The 27,207-nt window shown below is 51.7% G+C and overlaps 1 protein-coding gene across 1 annotated transcript; it reads left to right on the top strand.

The window, feature by feature from the left end:
• Window positions 1-1,565: 1,565 nt before the first annotated feature.
• ETF1 (eukaryotic translation termination factor 1) lies at window positions 1,566-26,789 on the top strand. Its single transcript, XM_082771548.1, has 10 exons — window positions 1,566-1,689; window positions 13,583-13,758; window positions 14,578-14,717; window positions 18,649-18,787; window positions 19,685-19,875; window positions 20,406-20,535; window positions 21,302-21,457; window positions 22,056-22,120; window positions 23,089-23,236; window positions 24,674-26,789. Exons 1-10 carry the CDS (start codon window positions 1,604-1,606, stop codon window positions 24,754-24,756), a joined length of 1,314 nt encoding a protein of 437 aa, XP_082627674.1. The 5' UTR covers window positions 1,566-1,603; the 3' UTR covers window positions 24,757-26,789.
• The last annotated feature ends 418 nt before the right edge of the window (window positions 26,790-27,207 follow it).

Below are 27,207 nucleotides of genomic sequence, written 5' to 3'. Positions count from 1 at the left end.
AGCGGCTGCTTCAGCCACCGAGACTTCCTCAGCCAGAAAACCCAGGGGCAGCTTCCACTTGAACATGAACGGAGGAGAACTGACTCGGGCTGTTAGAACTGGCCTGGGCTGTGGAAGCTTTTTCCTGTTGCCACATTAAAGAGCTGTGAGCAACCTCTGCGTGAAGCAAAAGGGAACCTGGAGCATTTCTGCCCAGACAGAAGGTGTCGAAGAAGAGGCCGGGCGCAGCCATGGGGAGAGATGGGAGGCAAAACGCTGCTGGGGTGAGGAGGGCAGGCTGGGGGGGTGTTTGTGTGAATTGGTGGCTTTGTTCTGTCCCGGCACAGCCCCAGCCCTGTCCTTTGTGGCAGTGCCTGGGAGTGCGGATTCCCCCTGGGCAGGCTGCGAGGAGCTGAGCACTGAGAACAAACGGCTTTGGGGGAAAAGGTTTGGAAATGGCCCCCACAGGGGGGCTGCTGCGCCCGGCCTGAGCTGCGGGTGGGTGCTGGGTGGGACAAACTGGGACAACTGGGGTGGTGCTGGGCTCCTGCTGCAGCCTGGGGCCCACGGGGTGAGGGCAGGGGAGTGTCTTCATCATCACCACCACCATCATCATCATCCTCATTACCACCATCTTCATCAACACCATCATCTTCCTCACCACCATCACCTTTATCACCACCATCACCTTTATCACCACCATCCTCATCTTCTTCACCTTCCTCACCATCTTCTTCCTCACCACCATCATCCTCATCCTCGTCATCTCCCTCACCACCACCATCAACCTCATGTCGTCACCCTCATCACCACTGCCTTCATCTTCTTCCTCACCATCATCTTCCTCACCATCTTCATCATCTTCACCACCACCCTCATGTTCTTCACCACCTTCATCTTCACCATCCTCATCCTCACTCCCGCCACCGCCCTCACAGCCCCCGACCCCCCCCCATGGCTGCCCTCCCCTTTCTCGCCCCTCCCTGTTGCGACACGCCCCGCCTATCGCGACACCCCGTGCTCCCCACGGGGCCGGGCGGTAGACGCCGCTCACCGCCACCCCTCAGCCCCGTGCGCGGGGCGGCGAGGCGCTAATTAACCCAGCACTAATGAACCCGGCGCTAATTAACCCGGCGCTAATGAAGCGTCCCCTTTAAGCACCCCCTTCTCGCGATACCTCCCGTGGAGGCACTGAGGAGGGGGGGGGTAGCGCGCCGCGAACTACACCCCCCACAACCCCCCGCGCGGCCGGGCAGCCAATCACCGCCCGCCCCGCGAGCGCGCGCCGCGTCCCTCCCCCCTCCTTTCCCCCCCCTTCTCCCGGAAGTGATGTCAGGGCGCCCCCCACGTGAGCCGATTGCAACACATGCGGCGCGGCGAGGGGGAGCGCGAGCAGCCGCGGGCCGACGTCAGCGCCGCCGCCAGCCGCGCGCCGCCGGGGGGGGGAGGGAGGAGCGGGCCTGAGGTGAGCGGGGGGGAGGGGAGGGAGGTGTGAGGGGAGGGGGGGGGGGGGGGGGGGCTGGTGCGGGGTGGGGGGGGGCCGTGAGGGCCGGGCCGTAACCGCCGCGCGCGTGCCGCCGCCTCAGGCCGCCAGAGGAGGAGGAGGAGGAGGAGGAGGGAGAAGATGGCGGACGATCCCAGCGCTGCCGACCGCAACGTGGAGATCTGGAAGATCAAGAAGCTCATCAAGAGCCTGGAGGCGGCCCGCGGGTGCGTCACGGAGGGGTTGGGGGGTGCGGGGTGGGGGCGCGGGGCCCCTCTCACCTCCCTCATCCCCCCCCTCCTCCCCCCCCATCCCATCCCATCCCCTCAGCGGCCGGGCCGGGCCCGGCGGGGCAGGCCCCGTGCCCTGTGCCGCTCCCTGCCCGGTTCCTCGCCCTCCTTCTCCGCCCCGGGCCCGCTGCCGGAGCCGCCTGTCCCGGCCAACATGGCGCGGGGCCGCTCGGGGCGCTGCCGGGGCCGCGCTCAGGGGGGGGCCGCACCGAAACGCGGCCCCTCGGCCGCACTGCCCTCGGTGCCCGCGGCTGCTCCCCTCTGGAGAGCGAGCACGGGGCGGCATTTTGTTAACAACCACCCTTAATTAGAGGGAAATGGGATACGAACCCAAGCCAGGCCTCTCCTAACGTGTATATTTTTTTTAATCTGGCTCGGGATGTGGCTGCGCGAGGTTGGGGTGTACAATAAGGGAACGTGGAGCCGGGGCTGCCCTCGCCTGCACCAGAGTGGACTTTGGCTGCCTGAGCTGCCCGCACAGCTCTGCCTTCACGCGGTGTGCCCTGTGCTGCTGGGGAGGTCCTGGCAAGCACGGGGGGTGTGAGCTGCTCCTGCCACGGTGCTGGGAGGGCTCGGGCAGCTCCAGGCGTCTGCTGCAGCCTGTGGAAACAGCCAGCAGTGCTGAGAGGGGCTGGGGTGTAGGGGGGAAATGTTTAGCTAGCGTTTTGGCCCTTCCCAATTCAGAACATGGTAGCACAGGTATGTCCGCATGGAGCAGTGGCTCTTTGTCCATCCCTTCAGGCAGGTGAGTGTTGTAGAAGTCAGGGCTGAAACTGAGAGAGAGCTCCTGGAAGGGGTGAGGCAGGAGGGCTGGCAGGGACTGGGCGCGCCCTTTGAGCAGCCTCCTGGGGCCACAGCCCTGACGTCCCCCCTCCTCCCCAGCTGTGTGCCCTGCCCCAGCTCAGCCTCACGGTGGGGACGCTCCAAGTGCAGTGAGATGCGTGTAGGGGGTTCTGGGGCCCGATATCTCCTAGGTGCTGTGACACTGCTGCTGCTTTGCTCAGTGTGTGTGCTGGTGCTAAACCCCACCTGGCGACAGCTGCTGACGCCAGCAGTCCTCACCCTAAGCAGGGTTACGCTGGCTCTCTGTGAACGCCTGGTGTGCTTCCAGGAGGCCCAGCCGAAGTTATTTGGGCCCGGCGAGGCAAAGAGGTGCTGCGGCTCTCAGCAGCGCTGGGCTCCCTGGCACCAGCCCGTGAAACAGGCTTTTCCTGCCGCCGGGAGAGTCGCTTCCCCTTCCTGCCGAGTAGGAAGACCTGTTCTGGGGTGGGTTAGGGGGCAAAGCCTGTAAATAGGGTGGCGTGGAGGGCCGGGGCTCCCTGGTGTCTCCACCTTCCCTTACTCATGTGCTCCTAATAGTGACCCAGCAGCAGTGCCCCAGTTTCAGGCGCTGGCTGTTCCTGCAGTGGATCAAAGGGAAATTGGAGGAGGCCGGAGCTCGGCGTTGAATTCATCCGTGGCACTTGGGGTGCTTTTGCTGTTACCCTGGCATTTCGGGAAAACCTCAGTAAGACCTGTGGGGTATTATCAAAATTTGAAGGGAGCACAAGAGCAAGGGAATGCTTTTGTCATGTCTGAGACAGTTGAGGCAAGTGGCAGCATTGGCCAGAGGTCTAGGGGAGAAGGTTGGAGCTGCAGCTCCACCAGAAGCTGAGCAGCTGGAGGCCCATGAGGCTGAGGCTGCTTCTTATATTGTGAGGTAACATCCTAGCCAGAGTGCCCGCTGTCACTCGTCACGCTCTGCTTAGGAGAGCTGCACTTCTTATTGGTAGCTGGCCTGAAAGAACCTGGCAAAACAATTAAAAAACAAACAAAACCCAAACCAAACCAAACCCTTAACCTCCAAACTCTGCTGTCTGTCTCGTTCCCAAAGCAGAGAGATCTCTTGTCTCCTCCCAGCTCTTCCCAAGCCGAGCTGCGAGCTCTCTGGTGCTGTGGAGTTAATGAGTTGGTCTCTGCGATGTGGCGATAAGGGCAGGGGAGCAGCTGGCGTCTGCAGAACGTGTGAGGGAGAGCAAATGGGGCCTGAGTCCTGGCCGCAAAGGTTAATTGCTGCCAGCACAGAAGTGGAGCAGGGGAAAAGGCTGGTGATGAGGAGCTCCTTGCGAGGAGCCTGCCCCTGTCGTTCATCCCCCACAGCTCCAACTGCTCAGGTGCTCATCAGGCATCTCAGCAGCTCCCTTGCAGAAGGGCTCCACTTTCTGAGCAGCATGCGGGTGGTTTCTGTCAAGGACTGTGCTCCCGGGTGGCTGTGGCTGTGCTGCTGCCTTTGGATGTTGCAGCAGCTCGAGCAGAAGTGGCGTTAGCCACTCTTTTCCCTCTTGCCTTCTGTCTCAGGGCCTTCCTGTTACTGCTGCGTGCAGTTTTCCAGTGTCGCTATGAAAATGACAATCCCTCTTTGTTCCTTTGCAGCTCTGACTAGTTAGCGGGGCTGCGGGCAGCCTTTCTGCTAATCTCAGCTGTAAATGCTTGGCAAAATCAAGTACCAGCAACAGCTAGCGGCCTCTTTGCAGGCTTAGGCCCGAGATGGCACCCTGAACAGTGTTCGGAGAGCTTCTCTGAGCCTTGGTGATGAGGGCACTCTGCTCCAAAACGGTTCAGAAACCCCTCTGCTGGGCACACAGCGAGTTTCTGACCCTGAGAAAGAGCACAGTGGGTGCCAGTGCAGGGTGGGAGCCCAGTTATTATGGCAAAACCTTCAGGAGCTCACTGCCTTTGAGACGCCTCCTGAGACTTGTCTGGAGAGGAAGCAAACCAGACAGGTGTCTTTGGAGGCAGAGCCAAATAGAGGGGGAAGGGATTGAGCATCAAAACCTCTCTCCAAATCAGGTATTTTGGAAGGTGAAGGAGCAGGACACACACAGGCTTCTGAGCAAATTCAAAAACTGGGCCTGAAGGGGTGACTTGTGCTACGTTTAACGGGAGGAAATGCAGTAAGGCAGGAGAGTGGAGAAATAGGAAGAGAAGGGGAAATCTTGGTGTCTCGGAGCCGTGGCAAAGTGAGGTCAGGCTGTTTCTCACTAGGGTTTGGATTTTGTCGAGCTGAAACTTCCATCTGCTACATGGGAGAAACCAAATGCGAGGCAAGAAGCTACCAGTAGAGACAGGTGTGAGGATGTATGGGAGCTCCTGCAAAATGCAGCACACGCTGGGGCTGCGTGAGTGGCAAGAGCCTGACCTGTGGCTTACCCAAGACCAACTTACCCAGCACGTGTTGCAGAAGGCTGTGGGTGCAGCTGGGTTTCCCTCCGTCCATCCAGAGTCTTGCTGGCCCTGGTGGAAGGGCCCAGCTCTGGAACTGGCCTCGAGCTGCTGCTTCCCCACCCTGCGGTGGGAGCCTGCTGGGGCAACACCGCTTAGGTGCCCGGGCAGGTCAGTGAGATTGAGACCTGCTGGGATGTCCTGGTGGCTCTGGAGAGCAAGGTGAGCCCTGGGCCGTCCTGCTGGTGATGTGCTGGGCCTCTCCAGAGGTCCCCTGGGAGGTGACACCAGAGCTGTGAACGCTGTGCCAGCTGCTGGGGGCAGCTGTGCCTGTGTGCATTGCTTAGAGGGTGACTGGGGTGAGTTAGGCATCCTCTGCAGCCTCGTGGTGTTCCTGGCTTCCTTTGGAAGGAAGGGAGGGAGGCAGCAGGCCCCCCTGCCTTCTCAGGGGGATCCGTGTGGTGTGGGAGCAGTGTTACACCTGGTACAGAAGCTGGTTCTGCAGAGCTGCAGCTTTCCCATTAGGGTGAGGTGCAGGAGGGAGACCTTGAACCTGGGTGAGCTGTGAGGGGCAGCGCTGGGCAAGGTGCTGCTTGGCTTCCCAGCCTGTGCTGTGCTCAGCAGGCTGCAGTGCTGGTACGTCCTGTTAGGGCCTGCAGTCCCATAGCCTTGAGGAGCTCTGCACAGCGAGCCCCCGCCTCGTGCAGGTGTCCCCAGTGGGCTAAATGTCTGCTGGCAGCTGGGCTGGGCCAGTCCCGAGGTAAAAATGGATTTCCCCCTTGTGTGCGAAGGATTCGTGTGGAAAGGACTAGAAGAGGAGTGTCACTGGTGTGGCTGTGGGGTGTATCTGAACTGGCAGTGAGCTTTCTGCTGTGGCTTTATGGTCTGTCACCAAAACACGGGGTGTTTAGGGAAGAGGTGGTGACACAAGCTGGTACCTGAGCTGAAGTGCTTCCGAGCACTGGTGCTTCTCTGCCCAGCCGCCCTCAGGGCGAGGCTCTGAAGAAGAGGGCAAGCAGAGGGCTGCTGGCTCCCTCTGCTCACCTGCACCGAGTTGTTCACTTCTGGGCATCCTCACCTGCTGCTCCCTCTGCTCCTGAATTACGGCAGCCATCAGGCAGCGCTGTGTGAGTACGTGCAGGTGGCAGGGAATGGCCTGACCGGAGAGCTGCTACGTGCCAGACAAGCTCAGGTCGGGGTTTTGTAGCCCTGGGTGGCTCGGTGGCCGGGTGCCCTCCCTCACAACGGCGTCAGTCAGTGCTGAGCGGCGTGAGTCATGCACGGGTCATCCCTCACGTCGAGCTAATGAATGAGACCCTGCCTGCTGAAGACAAATGATGTGGTAGGAAATGGGGATGAGCACCTCCAAAGAGGACAGGACAGCCTTTTTTTGGCTTTGTGGCAACTAGATTCCCCCCCCTGCTGTTGGCTCCTTGTTCCCATGTGGCTGTGAGGCATTAACATCTTAACGAGCAAATCTGGATTTGTTGCTTCAGTCCCCGGGTGTACAGCCTGTACCCAACTGGCCCATTAGCATAATGCAACAAGTCTTTAAACTTGGAGCATTAATAATTGCAGAGGGAGGGGGGAGAGCAGGGGACCAGAACCAAGCCCGCCGTGAGTCACGGCTGTCAGAAGCGTGGCGATGTCACGCGGTCCCACTCCAGCAGCACGGGGTGAAGTCGGGGGCTCCTGTCCCGCAGAGCTGCGGCCTGGGCTGGTGCAGGAGCTGCTCCGGCTGAGGAAGGGAGGAAGCCGGGAGCCTGAGCAGCCGCACGAGCTGGACCCACGGGTGAGGGCTTGGTTACCTGCTGCCTGCATCGCCTCGGGACAAGTGACACCTGGCCACGTTCCCTGCTGCCTGCAGAAGGGGAGCTCCGTGACCCTCAGCTTCCTTCGCCTCCTTTCTGTCCCTGGGGAGCAGCGCCTGCCGAGCTCAGGAGGCAGACACTGGCGGCAGGCCAGGAGCTGCAGGGGGAGCACGGCCACCCCGCGGGGAGCTCTCCCCGGCTGCCGGAGCGAGGGCTGCGCTGCGGGAAGCAGCCTCACCTCCCTGGGCTGGGTGCTGGGCTTCACGGCTGGCACGGCTTCTGGGGGCTTCTCATTTCTGCGTCAGGTCGGTGGGGTAGGGTGAGGGCACAGCGCGTCTTCTCAGGACGTTCGTAACATCCCCGCTGAAGCTGTGTGTGGTTGCAGTGCCTTGTGTGCCCCCACCTGTACTGCTGTGTCCTCTGGCTGACGGGACGGAAGGTTCCTGCCTAGGGCTCTGGGACAGAGCTGCAGCACGAGAGCTTGGCGCTGAGCGGGCCGTGGTGGAGGTAAATGCATGGCCTCATGCTATGCAGCTCAGCAATGCCCATTTGTGCAGGGCAGAGACACGGGAATTAACCATCTGCAGTGCTCCCGGGGCATCACTCTCGAAGAAGGAACAACTTGGCCTCCTGGCCCCACAGTCCTTCTCTCGTAACCACACTTACCCCCTGTCCTGTACCCGTTCTGTGCTTCTGAGGTGGTGCCAGGTCCAGGGACATCCTCCTCCCCACACTTGTGCTTGGGATCCGATCTCCTCCAGATCTTTGTATCCCTCTCTGGATGAGCTGGAAGCAGGGAGGGGCACTTGGGAGCTGTAGTAAGTTATCCTGAATTGCGGCGCATGCTGTGGTGAAACACGGAGTGTCTCTGAGGTGGGAGCTGTGAGGTGTTTGCTGAAATGGTGCGGTAAAACATGCTGCCAACGGCATGGCTTTCAGCTCTCCTTTAAACTTATAGGGGCTAATGGTAGGTCCCGATATCTACTGCGTGGTGTTGGGGGCTCTGTCACATACCCGTGCAGCGCCTGTCCCCTCTGTGCCGTGCTTTGAGACCACGAAACGAACGGGGCGGGTTTTCACCTGTCTGATGGAGACATCACAAAGCTGTTGCTTCTCGAGCAGCAGCTAGACAGAGACGTGTCATTTGTGCCGGTCAAATGCCTGTGAAACGCAGGCAGTGCAGGCTCTGGGTGAGCTTCCAGGTGATGTTGCCTCCGGAGCGCTGCTACACTGCTGAGATCCTCTGCTCGTGGGCTGGCAGGATTTCTAGGAGGTGTCAGTGCTTCTGCCTCTGCAGCCGGCTGTCGAGATTGGGCATCTCAAGTGAGCTGGTGCCACTTCCTATTTGGAGAGGACTTTGTCTTGTTAAAAGACATAAAGTCTCTAAAGGGCACGTCTGTGAGCTGTTCACGTAGTGCAGCCATACCTGATGAGCTGTACCAGCCTGTGCACGGAACTTCCTCGTGGCAAGGTCAGCGCTGCCACATGCGAGGCTTTTATGAACAGGGAGTGCCTGGGCCTGTGGTGTGTAAGAGAACCCAAACCAGCGCTTTTGGACTTGCCCACACCAAAGGCTGTGTACTTTTTTTAGTATTTCACTTGACATCTGCGCTCAGACACAGGATCAAAACGAACAAATGAAACCAAACCCAGGCAGTCAGCTCCTCTTCCCTTCCACGCTGCTTGTGTGGGACTGCATTCTCGACGCAGCCCTTGCCGAAGCCCCGTGAGCCTGCTGGGCTCTGGCTGCCCAGAAGTGGGGCTCTCCTGAGGTCTGTGCCCGGCTGTGGCAGGCTCTGCCTGGGGTTACGGGCATGTTCCCGGCAGCCATCTCGCAGCTGGCCATGGGCGTGCAGCGAGGGAGCCACTCAGGCCCTCACAAAGCTTTGGCAGCCTGAGATGTGTAGGTAGGGGTGATGTGCACCTGGTAAGCTGCAGCCCTGCGGGAGGAGGCCAGGATTTTTGCCTTCCCAAGGTAACGGTGCTTGAAGCAGTGGGGCAGCGGTTACAGGAAGCTTCCTGGCTGCAGCACGTGGGTAAGAGCAGATTACCTGAAAGCTGCCTCATGCTCCTGCCAGTCGTGTGTGGGCCTCATGCTCCCTTGTTCCTGGGAAAGCGAGGTGCTCGGGGAGCTAGCAGCTGTAAAATCCTGTAAAATATTCCTATTCTGAGTTGGAGAACAAGTGACCTGCCTTGCCTCTGTACCTCCGGGTCACCCTGGGTGCTGTTAGTGTGAGATGCTTCACTGTGGAACGAGCACAGCTCAGCTGCTGCCAGCCAAGCCCACTGGGAGCTGCTATTTATACAGCACGGCTCTGGGGTCAGGGCTGTGCCTCCCCAGTGTCCCGGGAGGCGGGCTGTGACTGCTCCTCACTGCCTGGGGTCGCCCTCCTCTGCAGGTCGGTGCCTGCCGCCTCTGGAGCTCTGGTGGCCTTTCAGGTGGCCGTTCTACTGCGGTGACGCTGTATGGGACAGGGGAAGCTCTCGGAAAGCCACTAAGCCGGCTTGTAGTGTCCCCGAAGGTGCAAGGACCCGCTCAGCTGTCTGTCACCTGGTGGAAGCGCAGACACTGGAGCCCTGCAGCTGAAGGTGGCCACCCGGAGCAGGAGGCCTGGCTGCAGCAGAAGCCATCAGGGGGGTGTCTCCGGCAGCTTGTCTCCAGTGTGATGTGCTGCTTGCTCGGTGCTCTTCCCTTCTATTGTGGAAGCTTCTCCAGGCTGAAAAACAACACGCAAACGCAGAGAGCACTGCTCCTGGTGCCAGACGTGGCGTGGGACTGGGCACAGCAGCACGGCCGGGTGAAGCCTGTGAGATCCCTCCGGGGCAGAGCCCAGCGTGTGCTGCTCTTAGCCTGAAGCACCGCAGCTGCTGGAAGGTGCCGGGAGAGCTTGGTAAGAGCAGGAGGGTCTGAGAGTGAGAGCAAGCCTTGTGCGTGCCCAGGCACCTGCTTGCAGGAACCTTCGCTTTCTGGGGACTAGGTTAGAAGTGATGCAGCACCTCACCGCCCCTCGCTGTGATAATCTGTTAACGTTTGCTTTTAGGCCTCTCCGTGACTGGGAGCGCCATTTGTTTTGTCGTACAGTTATCTGAAATCCAAACTGTACTAGCACAGAGGTTTCAGTACCAGAACAGGCTGTCCTCTCCACAAACCTCACTTCGCAAGAACTTGCTGTCTCAAGAGAACAAAGCCTGCTTGCTTTTGCCTCCCTCCTACCCCCAAACAGCTCTGGTGGGTTGTAGGAGCCAAGTTGGAGGTCCCCCTAGGATGGTTTAGGAGCAAAGGCAGAGCTTCGATCTCCAGCACAGACCATCAGACAAGACACCTGATGTTGGTAGCTTCCAGGCCACGCTAAATCTGAGCTAATTGCCAATTACTGGCAGGGCTGGCACGGTGTGATCAGTAACCATAGCACCCAGCAGGGAAGTGCTTCTACCTCCCCAGGGGCTGGCGCTCCGTGCACCCCCTCCCTGTGTCTGCAGCCCGCAGCAGGTGCCCTTGGTGCCTCATTGTTCTGCCCTCCAGTCCCGTGAGCGTGGCACATCGTGTGCTGTCCTGTGGACGAGGATGCCGGGTTGTTACACAGCAAACGCCTCGATGCACATATCTACGTTATGGAGGAGCTATTTGGCTGCTGTGCTGGCGCTCCTGAGCCCAGAATAGGGACAGCAACTGTCTCTAGCAGCTTAAAACTTCCTGGCTTAGTTCAACCTGAAAGCATTAGCTTCCAGCTGATCTCGTGTAATTTGTCTTGGGGGCGCTGAAACCTGGGGGAGCCTCTTGGCAGTGCTGGAAATCCTGTGCCTCTGAAAAGCCTTGGCACTCCTGAGCCTGGGGTCGTGCTGCGCCGACCATAACCAGGAGTGCTTCGGGCCCCCCCTGCCTGCAGGAGCACCGGGGGTGATGAGGGAAGAACCAAGCTCATTGCACGTTGGATCCTGAGCTGCCAGTGTGAGCGCTTCCCTTAATCCAGACGGATAATTAATTGCTCCCTGTAACCATTCTATGATGAAGCTCTGCCTGGTGGCGTGCTGGCTGCGGGTTCGGGGCTGGCAGCAGCCCTTCAGGTGGCAAACGTCCCATGTGCTTCATGTGGGGCCGAGCCGCTTGCCTTTAGGGCTGCACCTTGCCAGGGCCCCTTTCTGGAGGCTGCAGCCAGCACCGTGATCTCCTGTATGGCATTCCCAGAGGAAATGTGCTCTGAAACGCTCAGCTCATCCAGCAGCTGTGCAGGAGGATGTGCAGAAATCCTTCTGTTCTTGTTGAGGCATTGTGCAAAGCCTGATAGGAAACCTCCTCACCGTTTTGCTGTGCAGAGTACTTTTGTTTTTTTTTCCCCAAGCATTTTTGAGCTGTAGCTCTCTCAGCGATTCCCTGCTATGTGTTGTCTCACTGCGGGGCTTACAGCAGGCAGAGCCGCAGTTTTCAGAGCTGACCACCCTGCAGTAAGGTCACGCTCAGGTACAAGCTCTCTTCGGAAGGGGAAAGCTGCTCGTTTGGGGTAGGTTGCTGTGGTCCCTGCTGCGTGAGGCAGTTCTGCGGCCCCCTGCGTGCACACCCACTTCAGCTGGCCTCTTCCTGGTCTCAGCCTCCCTGGCCACGCTCTCGCTTGGTGCGCAGATCCCCGCCGTGCCTTTGTGAGGCCGAGGGAGCAGGGCAGGGAGCAGGGGGTGCTCTTCCTTCAGTTAGTGGCTGCCCCACGAGCTGCTCGCGTGGGGGGGTTGGCAGCAGCAGCAGTGTGTGGGCTGGGGCTGCCCCTGGGGGAGGATTTGGGGTTTTGTGGAGTTCCCGGTGTGACTTGCAGCAGTCTGGCTGACATCCATGGCTGCCTTCTGATGAGGTGCTGTGTGTGACACCAGGTAACAGCACCGCACCTAGCGCTGTGCCCCTGTCACTGCGGGGTTTCTGGGGTAGCAGGACATAGCACGAGGCCGGGGGCCAGGATTTGGGGGCGGCTGGCACTTAGGCACCTTGACGAGTGCTTTGTTACTGGAGAGTGGGTCCTGGCTGCTGTTCCCCCCTGCTATACCCCCAAGTACTCCTGTACCTCCCTGTCTGCTCTCTCCCAGTGTGGTAACTCCAACAGAGGAAGTGTTGCAGGAGACCTGATGCTATCAGGAGAGCCACAAGGGGCACGAGGGTCCCATCTCCTGCATGTCACATCACTAGGATTACTCCTTAGCTCCTGCAGCTGGGCAGGAGCCGCGGAGCTTTCTGATCTCTGGAAGCTGGGGAATCTCTCCTTTCAGAGGAAGAACCGAGCTGTGTGAGCTTGCCTCGAGTGCTGCTTTCAGAGGAGTCGGGAAGAGTCGCTTTCATTCTGGTCGGCCTCTTGCTCAAAGGAGCCTGCTGGGACCGGGAGGCCATTACACGTCCCCTAAGGCCTGTGCCATTCACCGAGGCAGCTCGCTGCTTTAATTGAGTGGTACACGGAGTATTCTTGGCTGGTGTGACCTGCAAGTCTGCCGTAGCTGTCAGCATGGCTCAGAGCTCCTTCGGGGAATAATGCGTGCAAGTGTCTCTTTACGACTGTCTCGATTAGCGTGTGTGGGGATCTTGGATATTAAAACCAATTAGTTGTCTGGAAGGTCAGGGACATATTTGACCCAGCATCTGTTTCAACTTGGCCTGAATTGAAGATCTTTGGAAGAAGGCTGTGTAACTTCTGTAAAGAGGTTAATGAAGTGATGCTTTTTAAAGCACTTCCCTGCTGCCTCCCTAGCCCAAACGCTTCAGGAGGCTGCTGGCGCGTGGCAGCCTGACGAGGCAGCAGGCAGGTGCTGCCGAGAGGTTTGTGTAAGAGCAGAAATCTTTCGTGGCTGACGAGCGTGTTGTCGGTGATCTGACTCAGAACCCTGACTGCAGCTTTTGCCCTTGAGAGGACTGGAGGGCGTGATGAGGCATTCGATTTGTATGCCATGACTAAATGTGCAGTATGAGGTCTGGGCTACGCTGAGATGATGCAGCAGCACTTCAGGCATCCGGGATACTTCCCCAGCAAATGGGAGTCACTTGCTGGAAGGCCGACAGAACTTCCCTCGCTTCCATTTGGGCTTTGGATGCAGTTGGCCCACGAGGCGCTCTCGGGGATTAAGACCTCTGCAGGATTCCTCCCAAAGCCCTAGGAAAAACTAATACCAAACTCCTTTCGTTTAGCTTAAGGCAGCTCTGTGATTTGTGGGGTCTTATCTCCTGCCTCTGTGCCTGGGCTTGGTGCTTCTGAACTAGCAGTCACGTACTTCAGCGCTTTATTTAAAGCAGTTGCCAGAGTCAGTGAGTTTCATGTGAAGCAGGGCTAGCAGGAAAGCAGAAAAGTAGAAGATTGCAACAAAATGACCCTTCCAGTTCAGTTTTTGGTATTAGTCTGAGGAGAGCAATGTGTTAAAACAACTCTGGGGCTGGCTGGTGCTCCAGCTGTCTGAGAACAAATGCAATGGGCTTTGAAACGTCCTTAAAGTATGTGGCTGCATTGTTTTAAACAACCTCAACTGGGGGCTGCTTACATGCCTTTCAGCTGGCAGCCCCTAGCCTGTAACTATGTTCCTTCCTCCCCAAGTAGAATCCCAAGTTAAACAAGCAGCATTTGGAGGGCTTGCTTGGTAGTGAGCTGCAAATCCTCTGAAGAGACTCTTTATTTTATGTATTTCTCCCATTATTGTCCAGCAGAAGGGGAATGACACCAATAGCAGTGGGTCAAAGCATCCCTGGAGGTGGGGTGGAATGTGGGGCAGGAGGGAGGAGACGGGTCTGGAACGTGGTGTGAATGCTGAATGTTGCTTTGACTGGTGGCTGCTCACAACCCCTCTTCTTCCCTTCCCAGCAATGGTACCAGCATGATATCGTTGATCATTCCCCCCAAAGACCAGATCTCGCGAGTGGCAAAAATGTTAGCGGATGAGTTTGGCACTGCCTCCAACATCAAGTCTCGAGTGAATCGCCTTTCAGTACTGGGAGCCATCACATCTGTACAACAAAGACTCAAACTCTATAACAAAGGTAACTTCTAGCTTGTGTGGGTGCTGGCAGACTTCCCTTACTTGGAAGCACTCTTACGTTCCTGTGTTGTGCTCTGTTCTGCTAATCAAATCTGTTGGCCTGTGCTGCTTTGTCTGGTGTTCCAGGTATGTTGCCTCTGGGTGGTTACTGTAGGGGTGGCCCCCGGGACTAGAGTAGGAGGATGGGCCTGCTCTTTGGTAAGTGGGATAACTTGGTCCTTAGCAGTGCTGACTCCTTGAAACCTGTCCAGCCTTAAGAGCTGGTCTGCTGTAATTCCCTTCTGTTAAACCGGTGGGTTTTCATCCAGCAGAAATGTAGGCGTGCTGCGATGAAGCCTCCATAGCTCTGGGAGGAAGTAGAGCCAGCCCATCTAAAATAACCACTGGAAAGGGGTTTGTCACTCTTACCTTTATGCTGACAAGTGGCCTTCACTGAGATGGGCAGTGTATACATTGCTGTATGAGAACTAGGAAAGCTTCACAGGGATGTTCAGCTGTTCTCAGGGCTCTAGGAGTTTGGAAGCTCCTGGGTTGAACAAACAAGTAAACGTTTCTGGAGTGCTGCTCGGAGTCCTTCCTTCAGTGCTATCCAAGGTTACTTTTCTGCCACTGCCCTGAGCTGTTCAGTGTAGGTGCAGTAAATGAGTTTGTTTTCTGCTGTGGAGATCTGGGAAGAAATGAAGGGGGGAAAATTAAGGTAAAAAACTTGGGAACTTCAAATTCAATTCTGTCTTAAGTCTCCTGGCTAGATGATTAGTTTTTGATGGTTATGGCTTGCAGTCTTTCATAGTGATCTAAAATTGCATTGTATCCTTTATAGTACCTCCAAATGGTCTGGTTGTTTACTGTGGAACAATTGTGACAGAAGAAGGAAAAGAGAAGAAGGTCAACATCGACTTTGAACCTTTCAAACCAATCAATACATCGTTGTATTTGTGTGACAACAAATTCCACACAGAGGTAAGAAGTTTCCTGTTGTCTGCCGGTCTTGCAGTAATGGAAATGAAAGCACTTTGCTGGACTCACTCAAACAATCCTTGGTGTGCCTGAGCCCGCAGACTCCGTAACAGCAGGCTCTAATTCAGCCTGAATGGCTGGCTTGTGACTGGCTAATATTCAAAAATGTGTGATATTTGGTGAAAGGAATTGACGTATTGTCCAGCTCCTGGTACAGCTGACTTTATGGCCCAGCAAGCAGCTGCTCAGTTTGTTACCCATGGACACGAGCTTTTCCCTGTAATTGGAGGCAATGTTTTTTTCTTCTTAACGCTAGAGGCCCATAGATCTTATTCCAAGCCAGGCCTTAAAGTAAAGCCAAGATAATATTAGTGCTGCCAGTCTTGGTATCGGATGTGTTACCTGAGCCCCTCGATGGAGCACTGGCATGCACTTGATCTATCTGGGGTGAGATGGGGTTATATTCATCCGGCATCTACTTGCCTTAGTGAAATGGCTGGTTTGAGGCATATGTTGATGTGGATCGCAGTGGGCTTAACTTCATGAAGTCAGTTTGTGTGTGCGTCTGCTTTGGCTTTGCATTGGCAAAAGTCTCAGTGTCTCCAGGAGACTGATTGTATTTCCTGTCCATGATGCAGTGTGTGGACGGAGGCGTAATGCTTTGTCATCAAACCCAGCTGACACGGGCTTGACAAGGCCTTTGGTGATGTGGTCTGCTTGGTTGGGTGGGTTTTTGGAGGTCTGATCCCTAGCTGAGTTTCAAAGGACAGGAGCACAGGCAGGAGAGGGTTGTTTGTCGCACAGGTGTGAGGTACATCCCTGTGCTTCTTCTCTCCCCACCGAGGGTGAAATCCCAACGTGTCTTTGACCTAGCAGAAGTAACAAAACCAGGTACAACTCGTGAAGGTTCTGCTGAGCCCATGTGTCCATAGGTCGCTGAAACCAGGAGGTAAGCAGGGGAATTCAGGAGAGAGTCAGAGGTGGAAAGTCAAGGGAGCCATTTGTCCCTGCAGTTGTTGTTGGCAGTGGGTGGGTGGAGGTAGGCTGCCTTCTGCCCTATCAGCAAAGGGATTAATTCAGTCTTGGCTGCAGCTCCTGCTTCGGGGCATTGATTCAGTACAAAAAAAGTAGCTGCTGCCCAATGGGCTGTCCCTGGGAGGCAGCTGTAAATACTCTGCTGGTGTGCAGCCTTGCTCTGCAAGGCAGAGCCAGTAACTTGAGAGGAACTTGTGGAAACTGACACTGCTGATGACGTGATTACTGCCAGCACCTTTCTGCAGGGGCTCTTTGCTCTCCTGTGCCTCTGGAATGTGTGCTTGTTTTATGTGGTATTGTCTGCTCTGCAGAATCAACTCTAGGTGTAAAAGCAATGAGTGATGTTAGCACTGGAGTTCTGATGTGGTTGACGAGCTCTGCTCTTAACCTAGGGGTTCCCAACACCCAGCTGGAACTTGAGAGACTGGCGTCTGGCTGAGTACCCAGCAGATGCCTTGTGAGAACCTGTCAAGGAGCAGAAAAAGGACATGATCTTCAGTGTTAGGCTGAGGTGGAGAAAGGGAGCTCAGCCCAGGCTGAAGGAAGAGAAATAAAAGCACCAGTCCCTTCTTCGTGCTTGATAGGTCAAAGGGTGGAATTGCTGACAGAAGTAATGAAGGGGAAATTGGGGGATTACTGACCATTGGATACTTTATGAAGAGTAAGAGGGAATCGAGAACATCAGAGCTGTAGTCATTTGCTGTCTGGCAAGAGTATCTGATAAGATTTCCTCTAGATATTTTATTGCCTGTGTGAAACTGAAGTAACTTCCCAAGAGGGATATGAACCCTGATGTATTTCTGAAGAGTAGGATTTACAATGACTTATTTTGATACCTTGGCTGCAGCATTCATTCCAGTCACACGATTTGCTTGGCTCTGTCCCAGTTAAATAGATTGCAATGTAATATGCCACTTCCTCCTCTCATTCATCCCACTGCTGAGGAATTAATACAGAATATTTACTTTGGCCAGAAGATTCCATTAAAACTTAGTGTCTCTGTTCCTTTTAAGCTTGAAACCCATAGACTTGGTTGTGTGGATTTTGGATAAAGATGACTGTTTTTCATTCTTGCCATTCAGCCCAGTAATCAAGCTGGCATGCGTGCAGGCAGTTAAGAGTCCAGTGGAGTAAGTCATCACCATCACTCTTACCATATTAAAGTAGTGACTTGAAACCATCTGGAACTTGATAAGTTCTGTCCTGCTAACGTATTTGTGCTAGCCTGGATATAACATCAGGAAAAGAAATCCTGCTATGCTGGTTTTTGGGCACGTAGAAGTGAGCAGTGTTTGTGTGCTGGATGTGCCTACCAGCCTGTGCTGCCTTTAAGAAGGAACAGTAGCTGACAGGCTCCTTCCAAAAAGGAGTGGAAAGGTGAAGTACCCACAGGTGTCCCACACCACCAGAACTGGGGCTGAGCAGGGAATTGGACAGAAGGAACTTGGAAGCCTTGATACCAGGCAGTCCTTCAGTTGTCAGTCAAACTGATTACAGGATGAATTTTGCTCCTTTGTTTAAAGAGAAGAAACTTGCTGGACAACTTAATTTTTCCAACAAATGCTGTGGCTGCCTTCTCTATATCTGGTTATTCACGTGACAGTTAACTGCTGCTGTTACTTAATTCTGCTTTGTAAGGCTGAATCTTTGAAACATCTTCTGGAGGCATTTCATCGTCCTGCCTTTGGGAATTCCTGGGGTCTCTGACCCTAGCAGAAGGGTTCTTGTGCTGGTTGGTGGGTTGGAAGGCAGGCTGTATTGGTGCTCTGTGTAAAGCTCATTGACACATAGCCCAAGCAGTTAACTCTGTGGGTTCAGCTTTCCTGGCTGGAATGCCAGGAGAATTGCTCTTCCAGTTTCTCTAACTGGAGAGGTGATGCAGCCTTGTGGAGGTGTGGGATCCCTTTCACCTAAAGCTTTCAGAGCCACTCTTTAGGATTTTGCTGTTACACCTGCATGTGACATGTGATGAGCTGGTAATGCTGTGAAAATAGTTCCCACACTTGAACACTGGTTTCCTTTCAGGTCCTGGCAGCACTGTTTGTAGCTATCAGAGGTAGTCCTGGCAAAGCACAAATAGAGGTGGGGCAGAGAATGGGCTGAGAGCAGCCCTGAGGAGAAGGACCAGGGGATGTTGGTGGAGGAGAAGCTCAACAGGAGCTGGCAACATGCACGTGCAGCCTGGAATGCAGTTGGCTTTTGGGGCTGCACCAAAAGCAGTGTGGCCAGCAGGGAAAGGCAGCCCTGCCTTCAGCTCTGGGGCCCCCAGCACAGGAAGGACACTGACATACTAGAATGGGTCCAGAGGAGACCGTGAAGGTGATCAGAGGGCTGGAGCACCTCTCCTGTGAGAGGCAGAGAGAGCTGGGGCTCTTCAGCCTGCAGAAGGCTCCGGGGTGACCTTATAACAACTTCTGACACATTAAGGAGGTCAACAGAAAACATGGGGAGGGACTCTGTTAGGGAGTGCAGTGATAGGACAAGGAGTAATGGCTTAAAACTGAAAAAAAAAGGTAGATTTAGATTAGATATTAGGAAGAAATTCATTAATATAAGCATGGTGAGGCCCTGGCACAGGCTGCCCAGAGCAGCTGTGGATGCCCTGTCCCTGGAGGTGCTCAAGGCCAGGTTGGACGGGGCTTTGGGCATCCTGGGCTAGTGGGAGGTGCCCAGGTCCCCATGGCAAGGAGGTTGGAATTGGGTGATCTTTAAGGTTCCTTTCAACCCAAACCATTGCATGATTCTGTGACTCCTCGATCTGCAATTCTTTGTCTAGTTTATTTGTAAAAATCACCATGGAACTGAACTTTTTTGAGGTATAATGTGCCTGGTAGACTTTTGAACCAGGGTCCTGGATAAACCGGTGCTTACTGCTGACAACTGTTGTTTTCTGTTCCAGGCTCTTACAGCGCTGCTCTCTGATGACAGCAAGTTTGGCTTTATTGTAATAGATGGTAGCGGTGCCCTCTTTGGAACTCTTCAAGGAAACACAAGAGAAGTCTTGCACAAATTCACTGTGGATCTTCCAAAGAAGCATGGTAATGCACTTGTATATCTCTGAACTATTTGGTATCTCTAACTATTTGCAGCTAAATACTGTGGGGTGGGATGTGAGGGCAGGAGCAGGGAACTTAGCCTGTGTGTGTGTAGCTGGATGCCATTCTGTGCGCCCTTGAAGTCTGACAGCAAAGCCTCTAGTCAGAGCCTTCTATCAAAATGAATAAATCACGGTAACATGGTTGGTTTCTTGTGTTTATTTCTTGGTGCATCTGGCCCTTTACTTGGCTTTGAGGCAGTCTTCACTAAAGATTACTAGCAGAAGTAGTAATAACACCTGCCTCTCAGGGTGTTGCATCCAACTGGGAAAAACAAAACGTGTTCCTTGCAAGAAGTAAAGAAGTGTAATGGAGCAAGCAGAACTCTACAGGACACCGCAATATAGTGGGACTCGTGAGCCACTAATGAATTGAGTGAATTGTGTGTCAGCTACCTCCTGGCTTCCCATCCTTCTCTGTAGACTAGGCTGGGACAAAGTGAAATAAACATCTTCAGTAAGTTTCTGCAGCAGAGAGCACCAGGAAGCATTGCATCAGCAAGAAAGGTATAGGAGGCAGTGTGATAAAGGAAATAGCATTTAATGGAGATACAGGATATAAAGTGTGCAGATGTTCAAAATTTCTGTAGAGTTGTGAGTCCAAATAGAAAAAAAAATCCTGCTTTGGGATATGTGGAGAAAAATCCTCGTGTGAATGAACACTCCTTTCACTTGCTGTTCCAGCTGAATACCCCGAGCTCAGCTGGAAGCAAACTAATTCTGAAGGCTGCACCTGCCCTTCAGTTCACTTATTCTGGGCCCACTGGGGACCATGTGCTAACAACCTTCCCCAAATTAAACAACTTCCAAATTACTACCTCCCCTTTCTTGTTTTGTAAAGGTAGAGGAGGTCAGTCTGCCTTGCGTTTTGCTCGTTTGAGAATGGAAAAACGACACAACTATGTAAGGAAGGTAGCAGAGACGGCTGTGCAACTGTTCATTTCTGGTGACAAGGTGAACGTGGCTGGTCTCGTTTTAGCTGGATCAGCAGACTTCAAAACTGAATTAAGTCAATCTGACATGTTTGACCAGGTGAGTGGCCTTTTCTGAGCAAAGCTCAAATGTTTAAGCTGTTGGTAGTAACACAGTGATACTAGCTGCATCTCTGGAGACATGTAACCTTGGTGTCTTAAGTGATTTGACCAAAATGAAAAATCTTTTGTATCCTAAAGAAGTCTTTCTTTCCTAAAGACACCCTACAGATGCCTTTATTTCTTAATAAAGGAGGTAAGATCTCCTTTTCTTAGTAACAGTGCTAAAAGAAATCTGTTCTCCCTGGTTTGGAACTGATGTTCATGTTCTTTGTGTTCCCAAATCTAAAGTAGAAGCCTTATGGGAATTAAGCTCGACTAAATCTGATCTCTATAGCACTGCTGCCTGAAAACTGTGCTTCAGTATTAAGTATTCAGAGGTCCCTCTGACTCAACAACCACTGCTTAAAAGTGAACAAAATAGACTAATGCCCTGACTCTTGCCAGGTACTTATTCTAGAGGCATTATGAAGTCGTTTTGTTATAATAGAGCTGTCACAGACTTTTTCTTTTTGTCTCTTTCTTGTTTAGCGGTTGCAATCCAAAGTGCTCAAACTAGTTGACATTTCCTACGGAGGAGAAAATGGATTCAATCAAGCAATTGAATTGTCAACTGAGGTCCTCTCCAATGTGAAATTCATTCAAGAGAAGAAACTAATAGGTATCTGACTACATGTTTAGCCTTCTCCTGAGCCAAGTATGCTTCATTGAATAATCTGGTCTTGATTTAGACCTCCTGATAATGCCTGCGTGTGCTAGCTCAGCCCTGCAATGCTGTCTGTGTTGGGCAGAGCACAGTTTTCCAAACACCTTCTGAAATGCTGCAGGACTGAATGATACTTTAAGTGTTTGCTCTGTTGCTTTTTTTCCCTTCTGAGCTCCTCTGATCTCCTGTTTATCCTTCCTTCAGAGGTACCCTTAGTTTCAGGCCTTCTGGTGACAATGGGGTGGGAGGGGGGAAAATCTTTTTTTTTTTTTTTTTTATCTCAGCATGATAAGAATTAAGGCTTATTTTGGTTTTAAGATGCCAGTCGAAACAATCCCATGGCTGAATCCCATGGTTGACTGTCAGCAGATGCATGCTTTTGGTCTGAAAGTACAGGAGGGCAAGAGTAGCAGTAGCTACCTTACTCTGGAGAGAACAAAGTTAGGTAGTGTCTGCTGGTGGGTTAGTCCCATGGAGTGTTTCATAACTAAAGGAAGCTAAATGGAGCGAGCTTCCTGACAGGGCAGGGCTTGGTAGAGCTGACTTACTGGTGATGAATCTTCTAAGTACATGCTTCGACATGCTATCGGATACCTTGCCTTCCTTCGGCAGTACCATGTGCTTCTTTTCTGGTCTCTTCTTGCTTTTATATCAGGCATGTTAAAACTTTGTGGCTTGATCTTTGTGCATGACAATCTGTTTCTTTGTATCCTGGCTACAGGACGATACTTCGATGAAATCAGTCAGGACACGGGGAAGTACTGTTTCGGCGTTGAAGATACACTAAAAGCTTTGGAAATGGGAGCAGTAGAGATACTGATAGTCTATGAAAACCTGGATATAATGAGATACGTTCTGCACTGCCAAGGCACGGAGGGTAGGTAGCACTTCTGTGGGACCGAAAGGTCTGTGAGGGGTTTAACACCTAAGCCACCTTCCTTGGATAGGCTGTGTTGGAGGAACTCCTCAAGGTGATCTTTAAGGAACTGATCAAGGGGATGTTGTGTAGGCGGGTTCATAGCTTGCAGCTTCCGAGCTGCTCTGGGGAATAAGTCCGAAGCCAGCAAGCTTCCACTGTAGAGAAGAATTGCAGTGAGGGGTGCTAATGTCACAACACTGGCATCAAGTTTGCCTTTTGCTTGTGTAAGTATAAATGTGATACCAGTGTGCTGTAGAGGAGGAAGTGACTTGAGCCCTATGGCCTGAAACAAAATTTATATGAGCTGTGTATAATCAGTAAGCCTGTGGCAGGACTTTTGCTTTTTCTTTCTGTGGTATGGTGGTTCTGTGTTTTTGACACTGCACACTGCTGGTGTGCCCTGTTGAGTTTTCCACAGAGCATGCACTAGGATGGAAGGCAGTGTCAGTGACCAAGCCTTCTGTGTTGTAATGGCTCCGTCTTCGGGCTCCTGCTATTTTTAACCTGCTTCCGATAGCTTCATCCAACCTAATATTTTTTTTCCCTCTCTTCTCAGAAGAGAAGATCCTGTATTTGACACCTGAGCAGGAGAAGGATAAGTCCCACTTCACAGACAAAGAGGTATTTCAGCTTTGGGGCTGGTACATTTATTCTCAGTGTACTAGTGCAGTACTGTGAATGTCTGAGCTTAGTTTGTCACAAGCACATGAGCCCGATGACCTTTCTGGCACCCAGAGGAGACTTTGAGAGGGTAGTCTGTGGCTCCTCCTGTTCTCCTTCAATCTAACCCCTGGATTCTGGCCTTGTTTTGTTCCAATCTTTCATGCTGCCAATTCAGAGGTGGTGGAAATGAGCTGAGGTGACAGGCAGGACAGTGTATTTGACCACCTTTATCCATCCATGAAAAGAGTTAAATCTGTCCCTTGCAAAAGGGATGGTCATCTCTGTCTTGCCTTAGGTCTGCCAGGGCAGCCATTCCCAGCTGCTTTTCCTCCTTTTGGGGTAATTGCCAATTCCTTCTGTGCACAGAAGGTTTACAATGTTATCTGCAGTGATGTAGTGTTTCTATGCCAATAATCACTTGACCTTCTACTTACAAAACTCTGCTTTTTGCCTCCGGATTTGCAAAGATCAGTATTTCCCAGAGTAAACAGTGCCTGGTTAGAAGAATACCTATGGACTGTTTGCAGGGTAAAAAGTAAATCAGCCAAACAGTGAAAATGTAAGAGTGCAGCCTGAGGCAACAGTTGAATGGAAGAATAAATCAGACATTTTCTCTCTGACTTCCACATTGGCTTCTGTAGTATGGAGGCCAAAACAAGGCTGTCAGAACTTAATTTCTTAGCACCAGGAGTCCTGTGCTTGTGCCAGCACACTTGCCAGTTGTGTCAGCGGTGTCTACCGCCTGGACCCTGGCAAGTGTGTTGGGCTGCTGGAGCCTGTGGAGCATTAATGCAGGTGTCTGAAGACAGAAAAGATACTGTTGATGTTTAAGCCAAGGACAGCTTGTAGTAGGAGTGTTCTCTGTAGTTAATGTGCGATGAGCTTAACATTGTGGCTTTTTTCCCCCCTCTCAAACATCTACAAAGACTGGCCAAGAACATGAACTGATAGAAAGCATGCCCCTTCTGGAGTGGTTCGCAAACAACTACAAGAAATTTGGAGCAACATTGGAAATTGTTACAGATAAATCACAGGAAGGATCTCAATTTGTGAAAGGATTTGGAGGAATCGGAGGTAAACTGCAGAAGAAAAGTGTTGTGGTTTGTCTTCTTTTGTAATGGTTAATGCGATAATCCAGTGCCAAGACAAAGCAGATGAGTCCTATTCCTACTAGTCATTATGCTAGTGTAAGAAACTATCATGTTCAGCACGGGTGTTCAGGTGAATTAATTCCACATTCAGCACGATGATGCTGCGTGTTAGGCAGCTGTTACTTTCAGACTGTGTTCCTTGCATCCTTTTGTCCTTCACAGTGCACAGAGGGTGGACTGTCTGTATTTCCAGCTGCTGAATTTCAGGTGTGAACTGCTTCACTCTAACTACAGATGTTGTTTTGTGGAAGATCACGCCCTGCTATGTAGAAATGGTGCATGACAAACAGCAGCTGGATTTTTGAAGCACTGGGATATGTTACTTGTCTCTCAGAACTTCTCTATATTTTGCTCTCCAGTCTTAAGCTTCTTTTCAAAACAGTATTATTGGCCCAACTTTGTGGAGAGGCAGAGATGTTCTGTAAGCATTTGGTCCCTCTGTTAAACTCAACAACCAGTTTAGCCTTTAATTCAGCAGAGGTGCAGGTAGTTAATGGGCTTCAGCCTGGCAAAATCAGTAGCAGGGTAGAGCAAAAACACCTGCCAGAGAATGTTTCCTCCCCAGACTAGCAATTTGAGCACAATGCATTACTGATATGCTAAATGCTGCCACTTGCTGTGTGTAGGCTGATGGATGTAAAGTAGAGACAAATGTAAAGAGGAATTTCCAGGGGACAAAGAGTGCTACTTGGGACGAAACAAGTTTGAATAGTCAGGCTGCGTATGGAGCAACGTGTTTGTGAGCTTTCAGGGTTTATAATTTCAGAGGTCCTTCTCGTCCTGCCAGATCCAGGCTCTTTGCATGGTGGCTTTGTGTTTGCTACCATGCTCCCGTCCCTGCACTTTGAGTAGAATTTACCTAAGTAAACATTTCCAGGGATAAAGGCATCCCAGAGACCTGGCTTGGTGCGTGGGGTAGGAAGAGTCCAGGAAGACAGCCAGTGAGTATAGCTTACTGTAAAAGTTGCTTCAATACCAACTGCCTGCTGAATTTAACTGATAGGCTTCAGTCTGAGCAGTTGTATTAGAACAAATTACCTGCTACTGGCATTTCTTGGAGATACCGTCCTAGAATAGGCTCAGCTTTGCTGGAAGAAAGCTGGCCTAGGCTGGGCAGGTAGGAATTTCTTCATTCAGACAATAAATTATATCAGGCTGAGACACAGATGTGGCATGTTCACTATAGGTGTGTGCTTGTTTCCAGCCATCAGCTGGAGCCCGTCTGGGAGCACAAATGCAGAGTTAGCTTCTGAAAACTCAGCTGAGAATCTCTCGACGTGCAGACAGGGCTCAGTAAACTGCTTAATGCCTCTCTAGCTCTTTGCATTTTGAAGAAGCTGAAGTGTGTTGTTTTTGCCAGGTATCTTGCGGTACCGAGTGGACTTCCAGGGAATGGAATACCAAGGAGGAGACGATGAATTTTTTGACCTTGATGACTACTAGGTAGTCGACCTGGGTCCGGCAAAACGTGCCTCGCCCCTCCAGCATCCAACCCAAGGAGCAAACTCATGGTGGAAAACACAACAGATCCCTGCCTTAGAATTGGAACATTTCCAGAACTCGATCCACAAACATTGGATTTAAAAAAGCAAAACCCTACACTTTGATTTGTCATAGTGTCAGTACAGCAGCAAACTACTAAGTTCCTATATGCCACTTTGGACTAATTTAAAAAGAATCCCAGTTTTTACTTTTACTCAATGGTGAAATTGGTTGCTCTTGTATTTTATGAAAATGATTTTTTTAACCTTCATGATGCATTAACTGCTGTAAACCTCTTCCTTCAAAAATTAATAGAAGTAAGATCCTACTGGTTTGTTTCTTTTTACTTTGATTGGAGAAATCAATTGCTGCATTTTGCAGCAATGTGACCCATTTACATGGCACTCTCAGCTTAGACTGCAGAAGAAGAAATGTAACAAAATTGGAGCCATTCATTCTCTTCAAAAGAATGAGAAAGCACTTACCTAGAGTGCTAGCTTATAAGGTGTGGCTTGCAAATTCAGATGGTTTGGGGAGGCTTACCAGCCAAACGTGCTTTAATCTATTTGCAGAAGCACTGCTCTTACAAACTAGGAAATGCACTTCATTGATTGCGATGAAAATGCTGCTGAAGTCTTGGGTTTAATTGGATTTGAGCAGTGCAGCCTTCAGTTTTTTTTCAGTGTTGACAAAAATAAACATACAATTTAAGTGAAGTAAGGTACATTTTGTTTTGTTCCTCAGTCTTTTTTTTTTTTTTTTTTTTGCTTTAGGACTGCGTAAGGTTTCCTTGATTATGTGAATTTGATTGAACCCACAGTTCTTCAGTGGAAGCGGGTATTTTTTATAGGAATAATTAGTAAGTGGAGCCCTTGACTGAAACCTTAGTACTGGTGCATTTGGATCCCTTGATACTAATGTGTTGAACGTTAGCACAACCCACGGGGATGTCCATCTCCCAGCACTAAGGAAGTCTGTTGTTGTGGCTCACAATTGTCCTGTAAATCTGATGCTGAACTCTAAGGCACCCTTAATGGGTCAAAACTTCTGGTTGCATCAAGACTCAAAGTTTTTTGTCATGCCCGCTATATAGAATGCGTTTCAACCTACTAGAAAGGGCTAAGGGTTTTTCAGATGGTCTTGCAGGCAGAGGATGAACTTAGCACTGGCATGAGGTAACACACAAGTCTTGCTTCTTTTCAGGGTTATTGGGTTCTCCGATGGGTGCTTTGACATCTTAGTGCCCGGGAGTACTGGTCTGTGCTGGCTCATCACTCCGGGTGCATCAGTCAAAAGCAGCCACTGTTGCTCGTTGCATACCTGTCCATTTTTTTCCAATAATCCTGTTTCACTTGAATGGAGGTGGAGCTTGTCTTAACCTTCTGCCACGCTGTTCTTTGAGGTCCAAAATTACTGTCATTGTGAGCAATACAAATTGTAACCCTGGTTTATAACCTGGCAGATGGCTTTGCTGTCGTTTTCACATCAAAGCTGGAATCTCTCACGGAAGGTGTGACTGGGTCTGCCGCAGATGTGCACAAACCCAGGTTTGAGCATGTTTGCGGTCTTCAAAGCGGTATGTTCTGGATTTTGCCATTGTAAATGGGTCTAATGTGACATGACAAGACCAGAAAAATTGGATGTAAATTTACATTTTTGAATATACTGCTTGTTGTTTCACATGATACATTAGGGTATGCAGCTCCTTTTTGTAGTTTTTATTTTTACTATTTAAGTTTGGAAATGATGCCAAATTTTTGTATTTCTTTAATCAATGTGTTCTCTTCAGTGATATATATTGCATTATATATTGATGTGTATATCAATATATACTGATATGTATTACACTTACACATACAAACACGTTAAAAGGGGGTGAAAAATCCTAGCCTTTGCATACTATATAGCCTCTGCAGAGAGATCCCAAGCAGTGATATCTTGGTGTTGTGATGTACAGAAATGGAGAAGAGTATTAAACCATATTTAAGAATATAGTACGGACTCCTGGTTTATTTTCTTTAGTCCAGGAAACGCCTGCTTTGTTCAGTTCAGTGCCAGCAAGGCTTCAGGTCGGTACTTGGATTTAAGGTGGCTGCTTCATAGCTGAGTGTGAGCACATCTTGGTTCCTCATCGTGCTGAGTGGAAATCCACCTTGGGGGAGGAGGGGGGAGGCAAACAGATCAGGTTGAGCAGTGTTACCAGAGGTGGTCTTCTGAACAAATGAGCTGCAAAATATCTTGCAGATACAGAAAATTGCCCTTAATGCTCCCATCCCAGGACAGTTGGGCGTTATTTTTTTTGAAAGGCCTTTTTGTAGGACCCTACCTCGTTGTGCTGAACAAGTCCAGATCAGAGCTGTACTTGCTGTGTGGGCCTGCCTGCTCTGGCTTTTCCTGATCCAAAATAGATGT

The sequence above is a fragment of the Aythya marila genome (assembly GCF_965140915.1).
Source record: "Aythya marila genome assembly, chromosome: 14".
In the NCBI taxonomy this organism is placed as follows: domain Eukaryota; kingdom Metazoa; phylum Chordata; class Aves; order Anseriformes; family Anatidae; genus Aythya; species Aythya marila.
Note: the sequence above shows the minus strand (reverse complement) of the source record. Positions and strands in the feature narration are given on the sequence as shown.

What these genes read in the sequence shown, in the direction of transcription:
- ETF1 (XM_082771548.1), top strand. Translation starts at nt 1,604, where the DNA reads ATGGCGGACGATCCCAGCGCTGCCGACCGCAACGTGGAGATCTGGAAG. An exon ending in GCACTGCCAAGGCACGGAGG is followed by an intron (nt 21,458 to 22,055) that starts GTAGGTAGCACT and finishes CTCTCTTCTCAG; the next exon opens with AAGAGAAGATCCTGTATTTG. An exon ending in CCCACTTCACAGACAAAGAG is followed by an intron (nt 22,121 to 23,088) that starts GTATTTCAGCTT and finishes ACATCTACAAAG; the next exon opens with ACTGGCCAAGAACATGAACT.